A 14,586-nucleotide genomic window follows, 5' to 3' on the forward strand; every position below is an offset into this window, starting at 1 on the left:
GCACTAGGACCACACAATCACACACACACAAAAAAAAGACCGAATTTCTGCAAGTGTTAATATAAATGAATATATTCATATTCTGTCCAAGGAATAATAAAACATCCTGTCAACTGCATAACAATACTCCAGTTCTACAAGCTTATTGCCTCTGTGGTAAAGCACTCTACAAAGTACAATGAAAATATAATTACAAATTTATAAATATGATCACACTATATCACTGTACTTGTCAAATTCATCCTGTAAACTTCACATTTTCTCTATTTTATATAAGACACAACAATAAAATCACCTCTCAGATACTTATGCCTCCTCAGGTTAATAGAGTATTGCTACTTAGATTTATTATCATGTAAAATAAAATTGTGTTCATATCTTGCCAGTCATAATATGAAAACTCTCTCTGTTTTTTTACTTTTTTAATCAAAAAAGAATTATTACCAAACACGGTAACCCCTCAAAAGCCAATGAACAAAATACATGCAAAACTCTATTGAAAAAGTATTAATAGAAAATGTATATAATGACATCATCTTAAAGATTAAATCGAGTTTTTTTTTTTCTTTAAGATTTTTTATTTATTTATTTGAGAGAAAAAGCGAGAACATGCACGTGCGAGCTCCAGCGGGAGGAGGGCAGGGCGGGGCGGGGGGTGAGAAGCAGACTCCCCGTTGAGCAGGGACCCCGATGCGGGGCTCCATCCCAGGACCCCGGGATCACGACCCGAGCCGAAGGCAGATGCCTGACCCACTGAGCCGCCTAGGTGCCCCAGTAGAGATTTTTGGGGTCACATTCCCCACATTAAAATCTTTCTTGATAAAAATTTTATCAAGATCTAATAACATTTTTAAACTTCTTATGATGGCATAATCTGTACTAACCTAATGATATGCTAAGAACTAGAATGCCAGAACTTTGATTAATGGTGCCTGTTTTAGACAAAAGGATTAGCTTTCATAACTCTTTGCATATGTAATATAGAACCTACTCAAAGGGACATAACTCTTGAATTATTTGAGTTGATTCCAACCCAATTAATCCAAATAATTTAAAATGCAGCTGGTTAAAAGATACACAAAATAGAAATGGAATTTTCAAAGTAACTTATCAAATTCAATTACTGATTTGCATTAAAGAACTAGAATTGCCAAATTAAAGCCATGAGGATTTGACATATTATAAATTTTTTTGTGAAACATACTTAGTTCATTTTATTTTGGTAGTATTACTGTGTTTTCATCAAAATATCCTTTCTCCAACTTAAAAAATAAAAAATTATTTAAAGAACGCTACAAGGTGAGAGTGTTTAACAATATTACCACTCTCCGGCATGGAAACTCAACCAATTGAGAAAAATTAAATATGAAACAGATTTTGTTAATGTTAAATTTTATTTGAGGCCATCAGTTTGCTAAATTTTAAAATATGTGCATATTAATAGATTATTATCTTGTCCTATTTTGCTTCAGATTTAGTTCCAAATGTGTCTTATCATGCTTTCTTCCTTACATTTATATATATATTAAAAAACCCACAATGTTTTACTTAGGTATTTGTGGGTGGCAAAACAAATTCTCTTTGTTTTATTCAGGAGGCTAGAACATTCCATTATGAATCATAGTCATATCACTAACAGACAAGGTCTGTGGGTCACTGATTAGTTTTTGCTGAATAAAAATTATTGCACATTAAATTTACATAAATAGGATAACATCTTAAGTGCCCAAAATGAGTGTATAATTTAAATACATCAAGAGTTAATCTACAAGTTCCCACAAAAGATTACCTTTCATTGTATATTTTCGAAACCCATTTGGTTTTTTGGGTTTTTTTGAAGTGGGACACACAGAGCTTCCTCCAAAGATATCATTTCAATCTGATTTAACTATAAAAGTGACCCAATTATGGATGAGCAAATAGCTTTCTTCCTTCCATCTTGGAAAAATTATATTCTAAAAATAAATGACTGTTCTCCTCACTTCGGTATTTCAAAACCCAGTTTAATTATAGAGTGACTCTCATGTAGCTGTGTACCTAGAAGTTAGACCTATATTTTTATCAGTAATAAATACTGAATTTCGAGATGTATTCCTCTGATAAGACTAAAAATGGTCATAATGCTCAAGAATCTAGTCATTTTCATTCAAGCTTTATTATGTCCGAAAGATAAAATAGCCACTAAAATAGATGAAACATGAATAGTTTTGACACAGAAGTTCTACTTCTAGATGCACATCCAAGATATGTGTAAATGGCAAATAACAGACAAATACTAAAATGTTCATAACAACATAATTCATAATAGCCGAACTCCAGGAACAATCTAAACATCCATCCATGGCCAAGTGAATAGTAAGGGGGTATTCACGCACTGGGAACGTTACACAGCAATTAGAATGAGTAAACTACAACGACAGGCAACAACACAAACCACTCTCACAGTCAGTGTTGAAGAAAGAAGGTCGCTGCGAATGAGGACAGACTGAGTGGTTCCTATTGGACGGAGCTGAAAACCAGCAAGAATCAATGTATATGTGAGAGGCCAGGGTAGTGCTTACCCTTAGGGGCAGGGCTAATAATGGAAACGGACACATGGGGCGCTCCTGGGGTACTGTTATTCTGTTTCTGGATGTGGATGATGGTTATGAAGTGTGTTCACTGTGAAAATTCACCAAACTATATACACTTAGGATTTGGGCATATTTCTGGGTACACGCTTCAATTGAAAATTTTCTTAGGAGAAAGAGAAAATAAGGAAGGAGACATAACAACAACAAAATATATGACAATCATCTCTTCCTAGATACTAACCTGATGACAAGATCCTGCTTTGCCACCAAGGAGCTCAACTTCTCTTCTTGTTTACTAATGTCCATGCTAACAGGATTAATATTATATTTCTTGCCTAACTGTTCAATTTGGTCCTTCATGTCAGAGCCTAGACCAAGAATACAAAAGTCCAATTTTTATATTATCCTTCACTAGGCCGAGAGTACAACACATTTCAACATCTCCAAAAACAATTCCTCAAAGTTTAGAAACAAGATAGTCATCTAAAATTCACAGAGTAAATCAGTTTTCCTTCTTCTTCTTCTTTAAAAATTAGGGCTTATTTACCTACTGTTATGTCTATCCTGTTATCTCTTGACAAGTATTCCAAAACGGGTTCAGATACATAACCAGATCCAAGAACCAAGACCCTTTTTTTGGTGCCCATTGAAAGTGACTGAGCAAGTTCCCTATAAATAAAAGAGGAGAAGGGAAGAAAAATTTAACAACAAAATAATAAATAACAAAATCTTGCTATCCCCCAAAAAAACTGAACCTTAGACTATGAAGCAATGATTTTTCCCACGTTTCTTATAATGAAGACCTCAATACTTTCCCTTGCCCAATACTTTTTATTCATTATTTTAGATTTTTGAAAAGGATTTTATTTATTTATTCATGAAAGACACACAGAGAGAGGCAGAGACACAGGCAAAGGGAGAAGCAGGCTCCACGCAGGGAGCCCGACATGGGGCTCGATCCTGGGACCCTGGGATCACACCCTGGGCTGAAGGCAGATGCTCAGCCACTGAGCCACCCAGGTGTCCCTTATTTTAGATTTTGTACAATGAAGAACAGACCCTGACTTCTCGGAAGTGTGTGTCCACAGACTTTCATGAATTCCCAACTACAGGCGAGGTGCAGATGCCAGGCTACCACCTGGCTTACTCACAACCGAGTAACTTGGTTTCACATTTTGTCCTTCCAGGGGACATGATTCAAAATCCATGTATGTCCATGCCAGGGACTATACATCAGACACCTTACTTAATTATTACAACAATCAGAGGAGGATATTATTATTAGCCATATTTTTGTTTTGTCATTTATCATCAGAGTCCCTTGAAGACAATTAAAACCATACTTTTGAAATTGCAAATTCCATGGGTTAAATGTAAAAACCTAAGATGACAATTAACTCAGCAGGATTTTAATGTTTGAACAGTTTATTCTGTTGGAATTTGTCCCTTCCTGACAGATTAACCCTCTGTCTTTCCTACAAACTATGACCTCCAAGATCGTGACTGTCATGTTCATCTTTATAAACCCATTAATGCTCAACAAATTTTCTTAATGGAAGATACTCATTAAGATTCTGTTAAATCAAATTTACAGATATCAGTGGAAGACCATGGGAATGGCTTGGTGCCAGGGACATAACAAAAGTCTCTGTTGTTAGAATCTTTTAGGTCAAGATGTCTCTCAAGCTTTAACCTTTCCATTAATTATAAGTCAATAAAAATAAATTTAAATACAAAATGTCCTTGCCCCTCTTCACCCTCCACACTCCTGTTACTGATGAGGTGAGTCTCCTTTAATCTCCACCCCCATCCATTTCATCCCCCCAGGAAAAAAAGACACAATTATTTGGCTATTGTATATCCTTTCTAACAACACTTTCTCTAGTTTATGTAATTAAATTATATTGTTTTGATGCCCAAAAATAAAATATTCAAAATATATTTTTAAAAACTCACTCCTAGATTTTAGTACTGTCCGCCCCATCAGCCATCTCAAACACTCGAGGTTAATAATCACTGTGCTAAGAGATGAAGAAAACATTTGAATAAGGCAGATATTTAAGATGACTTAAATTTCCTTTCAAAATACAATCTTCATTATCAGTCTCTGGACAGAGATTGCACTGGGAAGAAGGGCAGGAAGTCCTAGGAGACTTGCTGCTACAAGAAATACGGTGTGTAAGAGTGAAAACACCATCGTGACTGGTCATGTTAGACATGTTATTAGGATTAGTAATAAGAGATCATCAGATGATAAGCATCAGAAGATACAGAGAGTTACGAGAAACCAACACACATGCCGTTTCCCCTATAAGAAACTTGCCCATAGGGCTATAGTGCTAGCCAGTTAAAAAAAGAAAAAAATCTCTGGGTATCTTATCCCGGAATATTTTGTTGACACATAAAAAGTAACTATAAGAAAACGAACACAGACGGACCCACACGGCGGTAGAGCGGCGTGATCCAAGCACGTGATCTCTTATTTACTTCTTACAGCTAGAAGAACTGAGAAAGAAGATAAGGCAGTTTGTTTGCTTCTTTTTACTTTTCCCACTCTGGTCTCTCCTGAGAACTCAGTGCGTCGGTTATTTTGTTAAATGTGAATAGACCAGTGGAGCAGATAAAGACACATCCCAAAGAAATGTCAATGTTTTCAAACTCTGAGTAGTAAATTCAATTAAGGAAACAAGGGCCTTAGCCAAGTACCCTTCTAAGAGAACCCTTCTCCTGGCTACATTTATCACATTACTGCTTGGCACCTTCCTCCTAAAAAGAATTCCCAGGGAAAACTGACCCCTCACCATTTTCTTTCTTTACTGCTTCTCGTAATTTCTAAATAAGAGCCCACTTGCCTAAACAAAATAGTCTAAACCCTCAACTAAAAACCAGACTGAAAGCACCACAGAAAGGGTTAGTGTGCTTATTTTCTTTGAGAAAATAACAGAGACACGTCGATAACGCAAAACATTAGAGAAGGAGCAAGGGGCTAACCAGAGGACAACTGTTTGGACTTCTGCTTGCTTACACCCAAGTCTACACAGGCGATCAGCAAGCCAAAATGATGTTCAGGGGAAAATAACTCCCACTGGTTCCAGCCAGTCACATAGTTTTCTATATTTGCAGATTTTCTATATTTGCAGACATTTTTAAAACTGTGTAAACCTAGCATCATGAACTCACAGAGAAGCATTTAAAAATACTCAACAAATCCAACGTAAGAATAATGCTTACCTGCTCTCTCGGAGTTTCTGGATATATTTATACTTATCAGGCAATACACCGTTGGATGTAATCACTGCCTAAATGTGTATGACAAGACATTTCTTTAGTGTCCATGTTTTAGACCCACAAACATGAGCTCAGGTAACAAAGATGGAGAGAGACGGGAAGGGAGAGAAGGAGAGAGGATGGTAGTGGGAAAAATACATTTGGGGAAAAAAATTGTTTTCATGACTTACATCTCGCACCACAGGAGAAAAATTCTGACTTTCAAGAGGCTGTGTCGCATCTGAGAGTATCTGAAAGGAAAATGAGATTGGGAAGAGATAAGTGACAGTGCAGAGAAGGATTCTTGGTGTTTGATTCCATATTAAAATATTAGTCGGAGGGGAAAAAAGAATTTAGAAAAGTTTTCTGAAGATCACTGAATAACTGGTAATAGAAGTCTACAAGTAGAGAATTCTGTTCCCCAAGAACATACTTTCAGCACACGTTCCAATTTTAAAACTAAAATTTGATTCCAATCATCTTTGCTTATTAAAGACACAAAGTGGTTTATCCTTCCCCACCAGGTAGACGTTTCATGTTGAACACGCTGGCCAACATCGCCACAAGTGTATAGCCATAGTCCCCACGGAGGGCCTGAATCCCACCAAAGGTTCACACGATTCTATCAGAAGAGAGAATGGGTCTTTCAGACAAAAAGTCACCAACCCTACAATCGGAATTTCTCTCAGATCATTATTAGTTCTATGTACAGGCACATCAGCATTTCAAATGTATCAGGAAAAAGTAGACCTCGAAAAGTCAACCAGTCTTCCCATTATCTCACAAGAAGGAGTCAGACGGCCAACAACAAAAGCCACATCTCTCCCATCAACATCCCATCATCCTTCTAATCCTCCTCTTTTCTTCCAAGGTGTCCAACTCCTGAATAGACTGCCGAAAGGAAAGTCACGTAAGTTAGTATTATTGCCTCTGATGGTCAGGACCTTAGGGTCGATGAGACAACCATTCCCTCCTTATCCTTATAGGTTAAAGTCTAGAGCACTCACCTAGCTGAGCAAGAGCAAAATATACCTACCAGATGCTAGCAGAAAAATATTTGTTTACTGTTTTAAAATAAACATCGGGCATCTGGGTGGTAGAGTCAGTCAAGCATCCAACTCTTGGTTTCAGCTCAGGTTGGGGGCTCAGGGTTATGGGATCAAGCCCCGTGTTGGACTCTGTACTCAGCACATAGTCTGCTTGAGATTCTCTCTCCCTCACCTTCTGCCCCTCTGGCTTGTGCTCTCTCTCCCTCTCTAAAATAAATAAATTTTCAAAAAATAAAATAAATATCAAAATTACTTTCATGTGTCTAAAACACATGACACTTAGGCTATCTATTCCTGGGTTATGGGCATTTAAATATATATATATATATATATATTTTTTTTTTTTTTTATTTTTTTTTTTTTTTAAAGCAGGTAGGGCTTCTTTGGGGAAGCTCATGGAATTGGCACATCTGGTGTCATCCACTGCTTCTTTCATCCGGGCATCCCTGAGTCATCCTGCCGCAAGCCGACTCCTCCCTCTACCAACCTGTCTTCTGCCAGGAACCGTTAGTGAATAACAACATGGGATTTGGATTTCACTTTACATATGGCTAAACACCAAATTTTTGTATATCCGATCATTGTCTCTCCTGTTTATCTGTAATTCTGCAGTCTTACTCAGGCCTTACTGAGACCATGGGAACCTCACCTCTCACCTTTCTCCTTCCATTTATCTTCAATCTAAAACACAAATCTGATTATTTCTTCTGTGTCTATTTAAAATAATCCAGTAGCTTTTCAACACCCTCAGGATAAAGTCTCTAACTCCCTAGGTGGCCCCCAAGACTCTCTCTATAGTCTGTCTCCACCTCTCCAACTTCAGTTCTCCCTTTTGACTCATACCCAAAACTCTGGTCCTATTAACATTGTGGACCTGATCATCTGCATCAACATTCCCATGCCTCTGTCCTACACCATGTGGATGCCCCACATGCTATTCCTCTACATGGAATTCCCCCTCTTCATCCTCCAAGATACAGCTGAAGAACTGCCTCCTCTGTGAAACTTTGATCAAAATCTGCCCCAAGCAGGGCGTCCGTCTGCCTTTAGCTCAGGGCGTGATCCCAGAGTCCTGGGATCGAGTGAGATCAAGTCTCACATCGGGTTCCCTGCATAGATAAATAAAATCTTAAGAAAAAAAAAAAAAAAAAGAACTGGCCTTGGCATTTTGCCTGCACAATAAAATGGTATTCAATAAATAGATTAGTGGACATATGCAATAATCACATGGATTTTTCCCAAGAAATGAAATAACTATCTTGAATCTACCTAAAGAATGGCAAACATGAAAGACAACAAAAGGCTGCTGAATTATTGCATTTAACTGTGTTTCTTTGCTAGAACTCAACCGTGACACAGCTGCAAGCACAAGGTCCTAAAGCATGTGGTATGACTTGCCACATTCACCTCTAGCACCTTTGAGAGAGCTCATCACTCTTTCCTAAATTAATTTCAAGCTATTTACCCAGGTGTCAAGACTCTTTCCAATATGGAACCAACATACTTCCCTTTACTCTATCAGACCTGACAGCTCACAGAAACTCTGTTAAATCAACTCCCACCTTCGCTCTCCTGTCTCCATCAGATGGTAGGCTTCCCATTCCCAAGCAAATGAACAGATCCTATACATCTATCAAGAATCAGCTCAAATGTCACCTCTTTCCTAAAACCTCTCCAGACTTTACCCAACAAAACAGAGCCTCTCCCCTCACAGTTTCATTAGCATTTTCCTAATGGCTGCCATATTCCACGTTATAGCAGGGTTGCACACTTCTCTCATCCATTTCCTGGACCTCATGCTTCTATAGGTCAGAGGGTGTATTTTAATTTTCTTCATCCATATGTGTGCCTTATGTTCTGACAGACAATAAATATGTAATTAATTCAAGTGAAACAAATTTCTCTATATTGATTCAGAATGATAGCCTGGGCCCTTTAATGCCACAGAGTCTGAACTTTATATCAAAAAGGAAAATCTAGGAGGGGAAAGACGATGCGTATACTTTTTTTATTTTTTTAAGATCTTGTTTATTTGTTTGAGAGAGAGCAGGGAGAGGGGCATGGGGGAGGGAAAGGGACAAGCAAAGCCTGATGCAGGGCTCGATCTCACCACCCTGAGATCATAACCTGAGCCAAAATAAGCCACTCAGGCGCCTCAACAGTGCATATACCTTAAATATAGCTCCCATACAGTTATCAGAAGAGAACACAGACAATACACTTAATTTTTTAGTGGAAAGCAGAATAGCCATAAATTTTCACAATGTCCAGTGCTTAAAGACAGTGCTGAGACAGATGCCACTAAGACAACCTCACCACACTGTTTGGAGGACTACTGTGATGTATAAAAGGAAAAGGCTGTGACAATTAGTCAATAGACATCTAAGCAATATCACCTGCCTGCCTCAGTCTGAACAAAAACCTCCAATACCTCGCTCTCAGATAATTTTAATCTTGTCACAATACTAAGAGTCTCTTAACTGCCAGTTTATATAAGCAAAGACATATCACCTTTTTAAATGTATATTTTCCTTCCAGAAATGGTTAATTAGATCTTTTCAGACCAGTCCCCTCATTGAGTAAAACTAGTAAAACATGAAAAGCCATGGTTTTTAGTTTTAAAAGGTAGTTTAAAACTTTTTTTTTTCCTGGGGAAAACAGCAGAAAAGAAGGACCCTAAGCTCATCTCTTTCCATGGTTACAAGTAGATAACAATTTATATCAGTTTAAATAACTCAGAAAATGACCTGAAGCCTAGCAGAACTCTCCACAGCTAAATGAAGCGAAAAGGCCATAGTGAAGAGGGTAGGAAGGGCTGAGATGCAGGAACCCAAGGGACTTTCCACAGGAGGGAGGAGCAATACAGACTCACGGAGGAGGAGAAATAGACTCTCACATGAGGGAGCCCACACAGGAAAGATGAATCCCCATATTTGTTTTTGAAAATCAGAAGGGCTGACTCTCACAGGTTTTTACAAATCCTGGGACTTAAAACCTAGAACTTTAAAAATCTGTGGGCTTGGCTCTGGGAGAGCCAGGAGAGCAAAATGAAGCTGAGTCCCTACTCTTAAAGACACAGCATAAGAAAAAGCCCTACTGAGATACAGCATAGAAGCAGCAGTTTGAAAATCGCCTGGGTCATATGAGAGGAAGATTTGTTTACTAATCTAAGAGCATGGGCAAGGATCCATGAGAGACTTGTCTAGGAATAAAGTAGCTGACCTGCACTATTTTCCTGCCCTACCCCTTAGCCTAAGCACATGCCACCAGCTGAAAGCACCTACACTCCTACCTAACTTGCCAACAGTATGCCCTGCCCATGTGTTCCCCTGCAGACACACCCCCTCAAGCCAGGCCTCAGCTCAATGTCTCCTCCCATGGAAGACCTGTGCAAGCCTTGCTAACATCCCACATCAGACACCACAGGCTTCTGCAGATCAACACCCTCCAATATACTCTCGGTCTGAGCCCATCCAAAGCAGTGCCACAAGTCTGGCAGTATGCAAGCAGCCCTGATGGGCCAGCACCACTCCAAAGTGATGCCTGCCCCAGGGAGAAGGGAAGAAAACCACACACACCAGTCAAACTGGACCCTAGCATCACCATAAAAGCTTTTCAGAGGACCAAACAGGGAAAGCAACCTTCACCTCAGTGCTACTTATACATCTATGGCAAATGCCATATCTGGCATGAATCAAGCCCAAGGTATCTACTAACACCACAGGAACCAAACCCTACTCACAACAGGCAAAGAGGGACATTGCAGATGACTGGACTGAAGAAAAAAGTAGTTCAGCCACAACAGCAGAGTCCACACAGCACACCTAGGAAACATCCCTGAAGCACCAGGTTCTGGTGAACAGGGAACATTGCATTACAGGGTGCTACAGGACCTCTTCTTCCTAAGGCCACTACTTTCAAGAGTAGGAAATATAGCTGACACGTGGAAACAGACACAGAGAGTTAGACAAAAGGAGGACACATAGGAATATGTCCCAGATGAAAGAACAGGACAAAATCACAAGATACCTAAGTGAAATGGAGATAAGTAAAATGCCTGCAGGAGAATTTAAAGTAATGGTTATAAAGATACTCATTGGACTTGAGGAAAGAGTGGAGGGCCTCAGTAAGACCCTTAAAGAGAGAGAAAACATAAAAAATAACAAATCAGAAATGAAGAACTCAATAATTGAAAAATACACTAGATGAAATAAATAGTGTGCTAGAGAAAGCAGAAGAAAAGATCAGGGACCTGGAGGACGAAATAATGGAAAATAATCAAGCTGAACAGGTGAGAGAAAAAATTAATAATACAAAATGAAAATAGACTTAGGGAACTCAGCTACACAATCAAATGTAATATATTTACATTATAGGGATCCCATAAAGAGAAGAAAGATAAAGGGGGGGCATAAAATTTATTTGAAGAATAGCTGAAAACTTCTTTAGTCTAGGAAAGGAAACAGAAATCAAGATCCAAAAGGCACAGAGAGCCCCCAACAAAATTGATCCAAGGAGATCCACACAAAATCACATAATAAATAAAATGGCAAAAAGTAGTGATAAAGAGAAAATTTTAAAAGCTGCATGAGAAAAGAAAACAGTTATAGTCAAGGGTAACCTCATAAAGCCATCAGCAGATTTTTCAGCAGATATTTAGCAGGCCAGAAAAGAGTGGCATGATATATTCAGAATCCTGAAAGAAAAAAACCTGCAGCCAAGAATTCTCTATCCAGCAAGGCTATGGTTCAGAATTGAAGGAAAATAGTTTCCCATACAAACTAGGGATAAAGGAATTCATGTCCACTGAACCAGCCCTACAGGAAATGTTAAGGGAGACTCTTTGAGTGGGAAGAATGACCATAAATAGGAGCAAGAAAAGTACGAGGCACAAAAGCAGTGAAATTAAGTATATCTATAAAAATCAGTCAGGGGACTCAAAGACTAAAAAGATGTAAAGTATGACATCATATACCTAAAATGTAGGAGGGAGAGGAGTAAAGAATGCATTTAAACTTGAGCACCATCATCTTAAAAAAATTAAAAATAAATAAAATTAAATTTAAAAATTTTAAAAATAAATAAAATTAAGCAGCCATCATCTCAATATAGACCACTATATGCAGAAGATGTTAGCAAACTAAATAAGAATAACAAATAAAAAATCAGTAATAGATATGCAAAAAAGTAAAAGGACCCAATATCATCACTAAAGAAAATCAACTAACCATGAAAGACGAGAGCAAAAGAAAGGAACAGAGAAGATTCACAAAAAGAGCCATAAGACAAGTAGCAAAACGGCAATAAGTGCATACTTATCAATAATACTTTGAATGTAAATAGACTATGCTCTAATCAAAAGCTATAGGGTGATAGAATGGATAAAAAAGCATGACTCTACAAGACACTCATTTTAGACCTAAAGACACATGCAAATTGAAAATAAAGAAACGGAGGAGAATTTATCATGCAAATGGATGTGAAAATAAAGCCAGGTACCAATACTTATATTGTACAAGATAGACATATCTTACACACACACACACACACACACGAAAATATAATAATTGTAAATATTCATGCACCCACCATGGGAATACCCAAATACATAGAGCGGTTACTAACAAACATAAAAGAAGTAATTAATAGCAATATAATAATAGTAGGGGACTTCAACACCCCAATTACATCAATGAATAGATCATCAAAACAGAAAATCAACAAGGAAACACTGTCTTTGTTGTTTTTTTTTTTTAAGATTTATTTATTTATTCACTCATGAGAGAAACAGAGAGGCAGAGACACAGGCAGAGGGAGAAGCAAACCCCACACAGGGAGCCCAACGTGGGACCTGATCCTGGGTCTCCAGGATCATGCCCTGGGCGGAAGGCAGATGCTAAACTGCTGAGCCACCCAGGGATCCTGGAAACACTGTCTTCAAGTGACACATTGGACCAGATGGATCTAACAGATATATTCAGAACATTCCATCCTAAAACAATAGAATATACATCCTTTTCAAGTGCACATGGAACATTCTCCAGAATAGATCACGTATTAGTCCATAAAATGAGTTTCAACAAATTTAAAAAGACTAAAGACATGCCATGCATCTTTTCTGTACACAACCTATGAAACTAGAAATCAATGGCAAGAAAACTTCTAGAAAGACCACAAATACATGGAGATTAAATAATGAGCTACTAAACAATAAATGGGGCAACCAAGAAATCAAAGAGAAAAATAAAAAAAAAATACATAGAAATAAATGAAAATACAACACAATGGTCCAAAATCTTTGGGTTACAACAAACACTGTTTTAAGAGGTAAGTATATAGCAATACAGGCCTACTTAAAGAGGCAAAAACAAAAACAAAAACCCTCAAATAAACAAAAAAAGGATCTAGAAAAAAATAAACAAGACCCTAAACGAGTAGGACAGAAATAAACAAAATAGAAACAAACAAAAACCAATAAAACAGAACAATGAAACCAGAAGCTGATTCTTTGAAAACATCAACAAAATTAATAAACCTTTAACCAGATTCATCCAGTGAGAGAGGACTCAAATAAAATCAGAAATGAAAGAGGAGAAAACAACAAACACCACAAAAATACAAACAATTGTAAGAGAATATGATGAACAATGTATGCCAACAAATTGAACAACCTAGAAGAAATGGATAATTTCCTAGCAACATATATAACCTCTCAAAATTGAATCAGGGAGCAACAGAAAATTTGAACAGACCAATTACCAGCAATGAAATTGAATCAGTAATCAAAGAACTCCCAACAAACAGAAGTCCAGGACCAGATGGCTTCACAGGTGAATTTTATGAAACATTTAAAGAAGAGTTAATACTTATTCTTCTCAAACTATCCCAAAAAATAAAGAAGGAGAGCTTCTAAATTGATTCTATGAGGCCAATACACTGATACTAAAACCAGAAAAGACACTACAAAAACAGAGAACTACAGGTCGATATCTCTAATGAAACAGATGCAAAAATCCTCAATAAAATATTAGCAAATCAAATCCAACAATATATTTAAAATTTCATTCACCACAATTTATTAATAAATCTGGGATTTATTCCTAGAATGCAAGCTTGGTTCAATATTCACAAATCAACATGATATCAACAAGGGAAAAGATAAAAACCATATGATCATTTCAATAGATAGAAAAAAATATGACAAAGTATGAAATCTATTCATGATAAAAAACTCTCAATAAAATAGGTTTAGAGGATAATGCCTCAACATAATAAAGGTCATATATGAAAAACCCACAGCTAATATCATACCTACTGGGGAAAAATGAGAGCTTTTCCCTAAAGTTGGGAACAAGACAAAGATATCTACTTTCTCCATTTTTATTCAACATAGTACTGTAAATCCTAACCACAGCAATCAGATAAGAAAAAAAGGATAAAAGGCATCCAAATTAGTAAGGAAGAGGTAAAACTTTCACTATTTGCAGATGACATGATACTGTATGTAGAAAACTCTAAAGACTCCAGCAAGAAACTACTCGAACTGATACATGAATTCAGTAAGGTTGTGGGATACAAAAATCAGAATGTACAGAAGTCCATTGCATTTCTATACACTAATAATGAAGCAGAAGGAACAAAAATTAAGAAAACAATCTCATTTACAATTATACCTAGAATAAAATATTTAGGAATAA

General features: G+C 37.3%; 1 protein-coding gene across 2 annotated transcripts in view; it reads right to left on the reverse strand.

The window, feature by feature from the left end:
- The window catches only part of AASS (aminoadipate-semialdehyde synthase), a 52,400-nt gene that overhangs the window by 10,569 nt on the left and 27,245 nt on the right, over positions 1–14,586 (reverse strand). For both annotated transcript variants that reach the window (XM_038557487.1, XM_038557486.1), the window contains exons 12-15: positions 6,032–6,091; positions 5,805–5,872; positions 3,121–3,242; positions 2,815–2,941 (exon numbers count right to left, since the gene is read on the reverse strand). In XM_038557487.1, coding sequence (XP_038413415.1) covers positions 2,815–2,941; positions 3,121–3,242; positions 5,805–5,872; positions 6,032–6,091 — 377 coding nt within the window. The remainder of the gene's footprint in view (positions 1–2,814; positions 2,942–3,120; positions 3,243–5,804; positions 5,873–6,031; positions 6,092–14,586) is intronic.

This window comes from Canis lupus, chromosome 14, assembly GCF_011100685.1.
Source record: "Canis lupus familiaris isolate Mischka breed German Shepherd chromosome 14, alternate assembly UU_Cfam_GSD_1.0, whole genome shotgun sequence".
Classification (NCBI taxonomy): domain Eukaryota; kingdom Metazoa; phylum Chordata; class Mammalia; order Carnivora; family Canidae; genus Canis; species Canis lupus.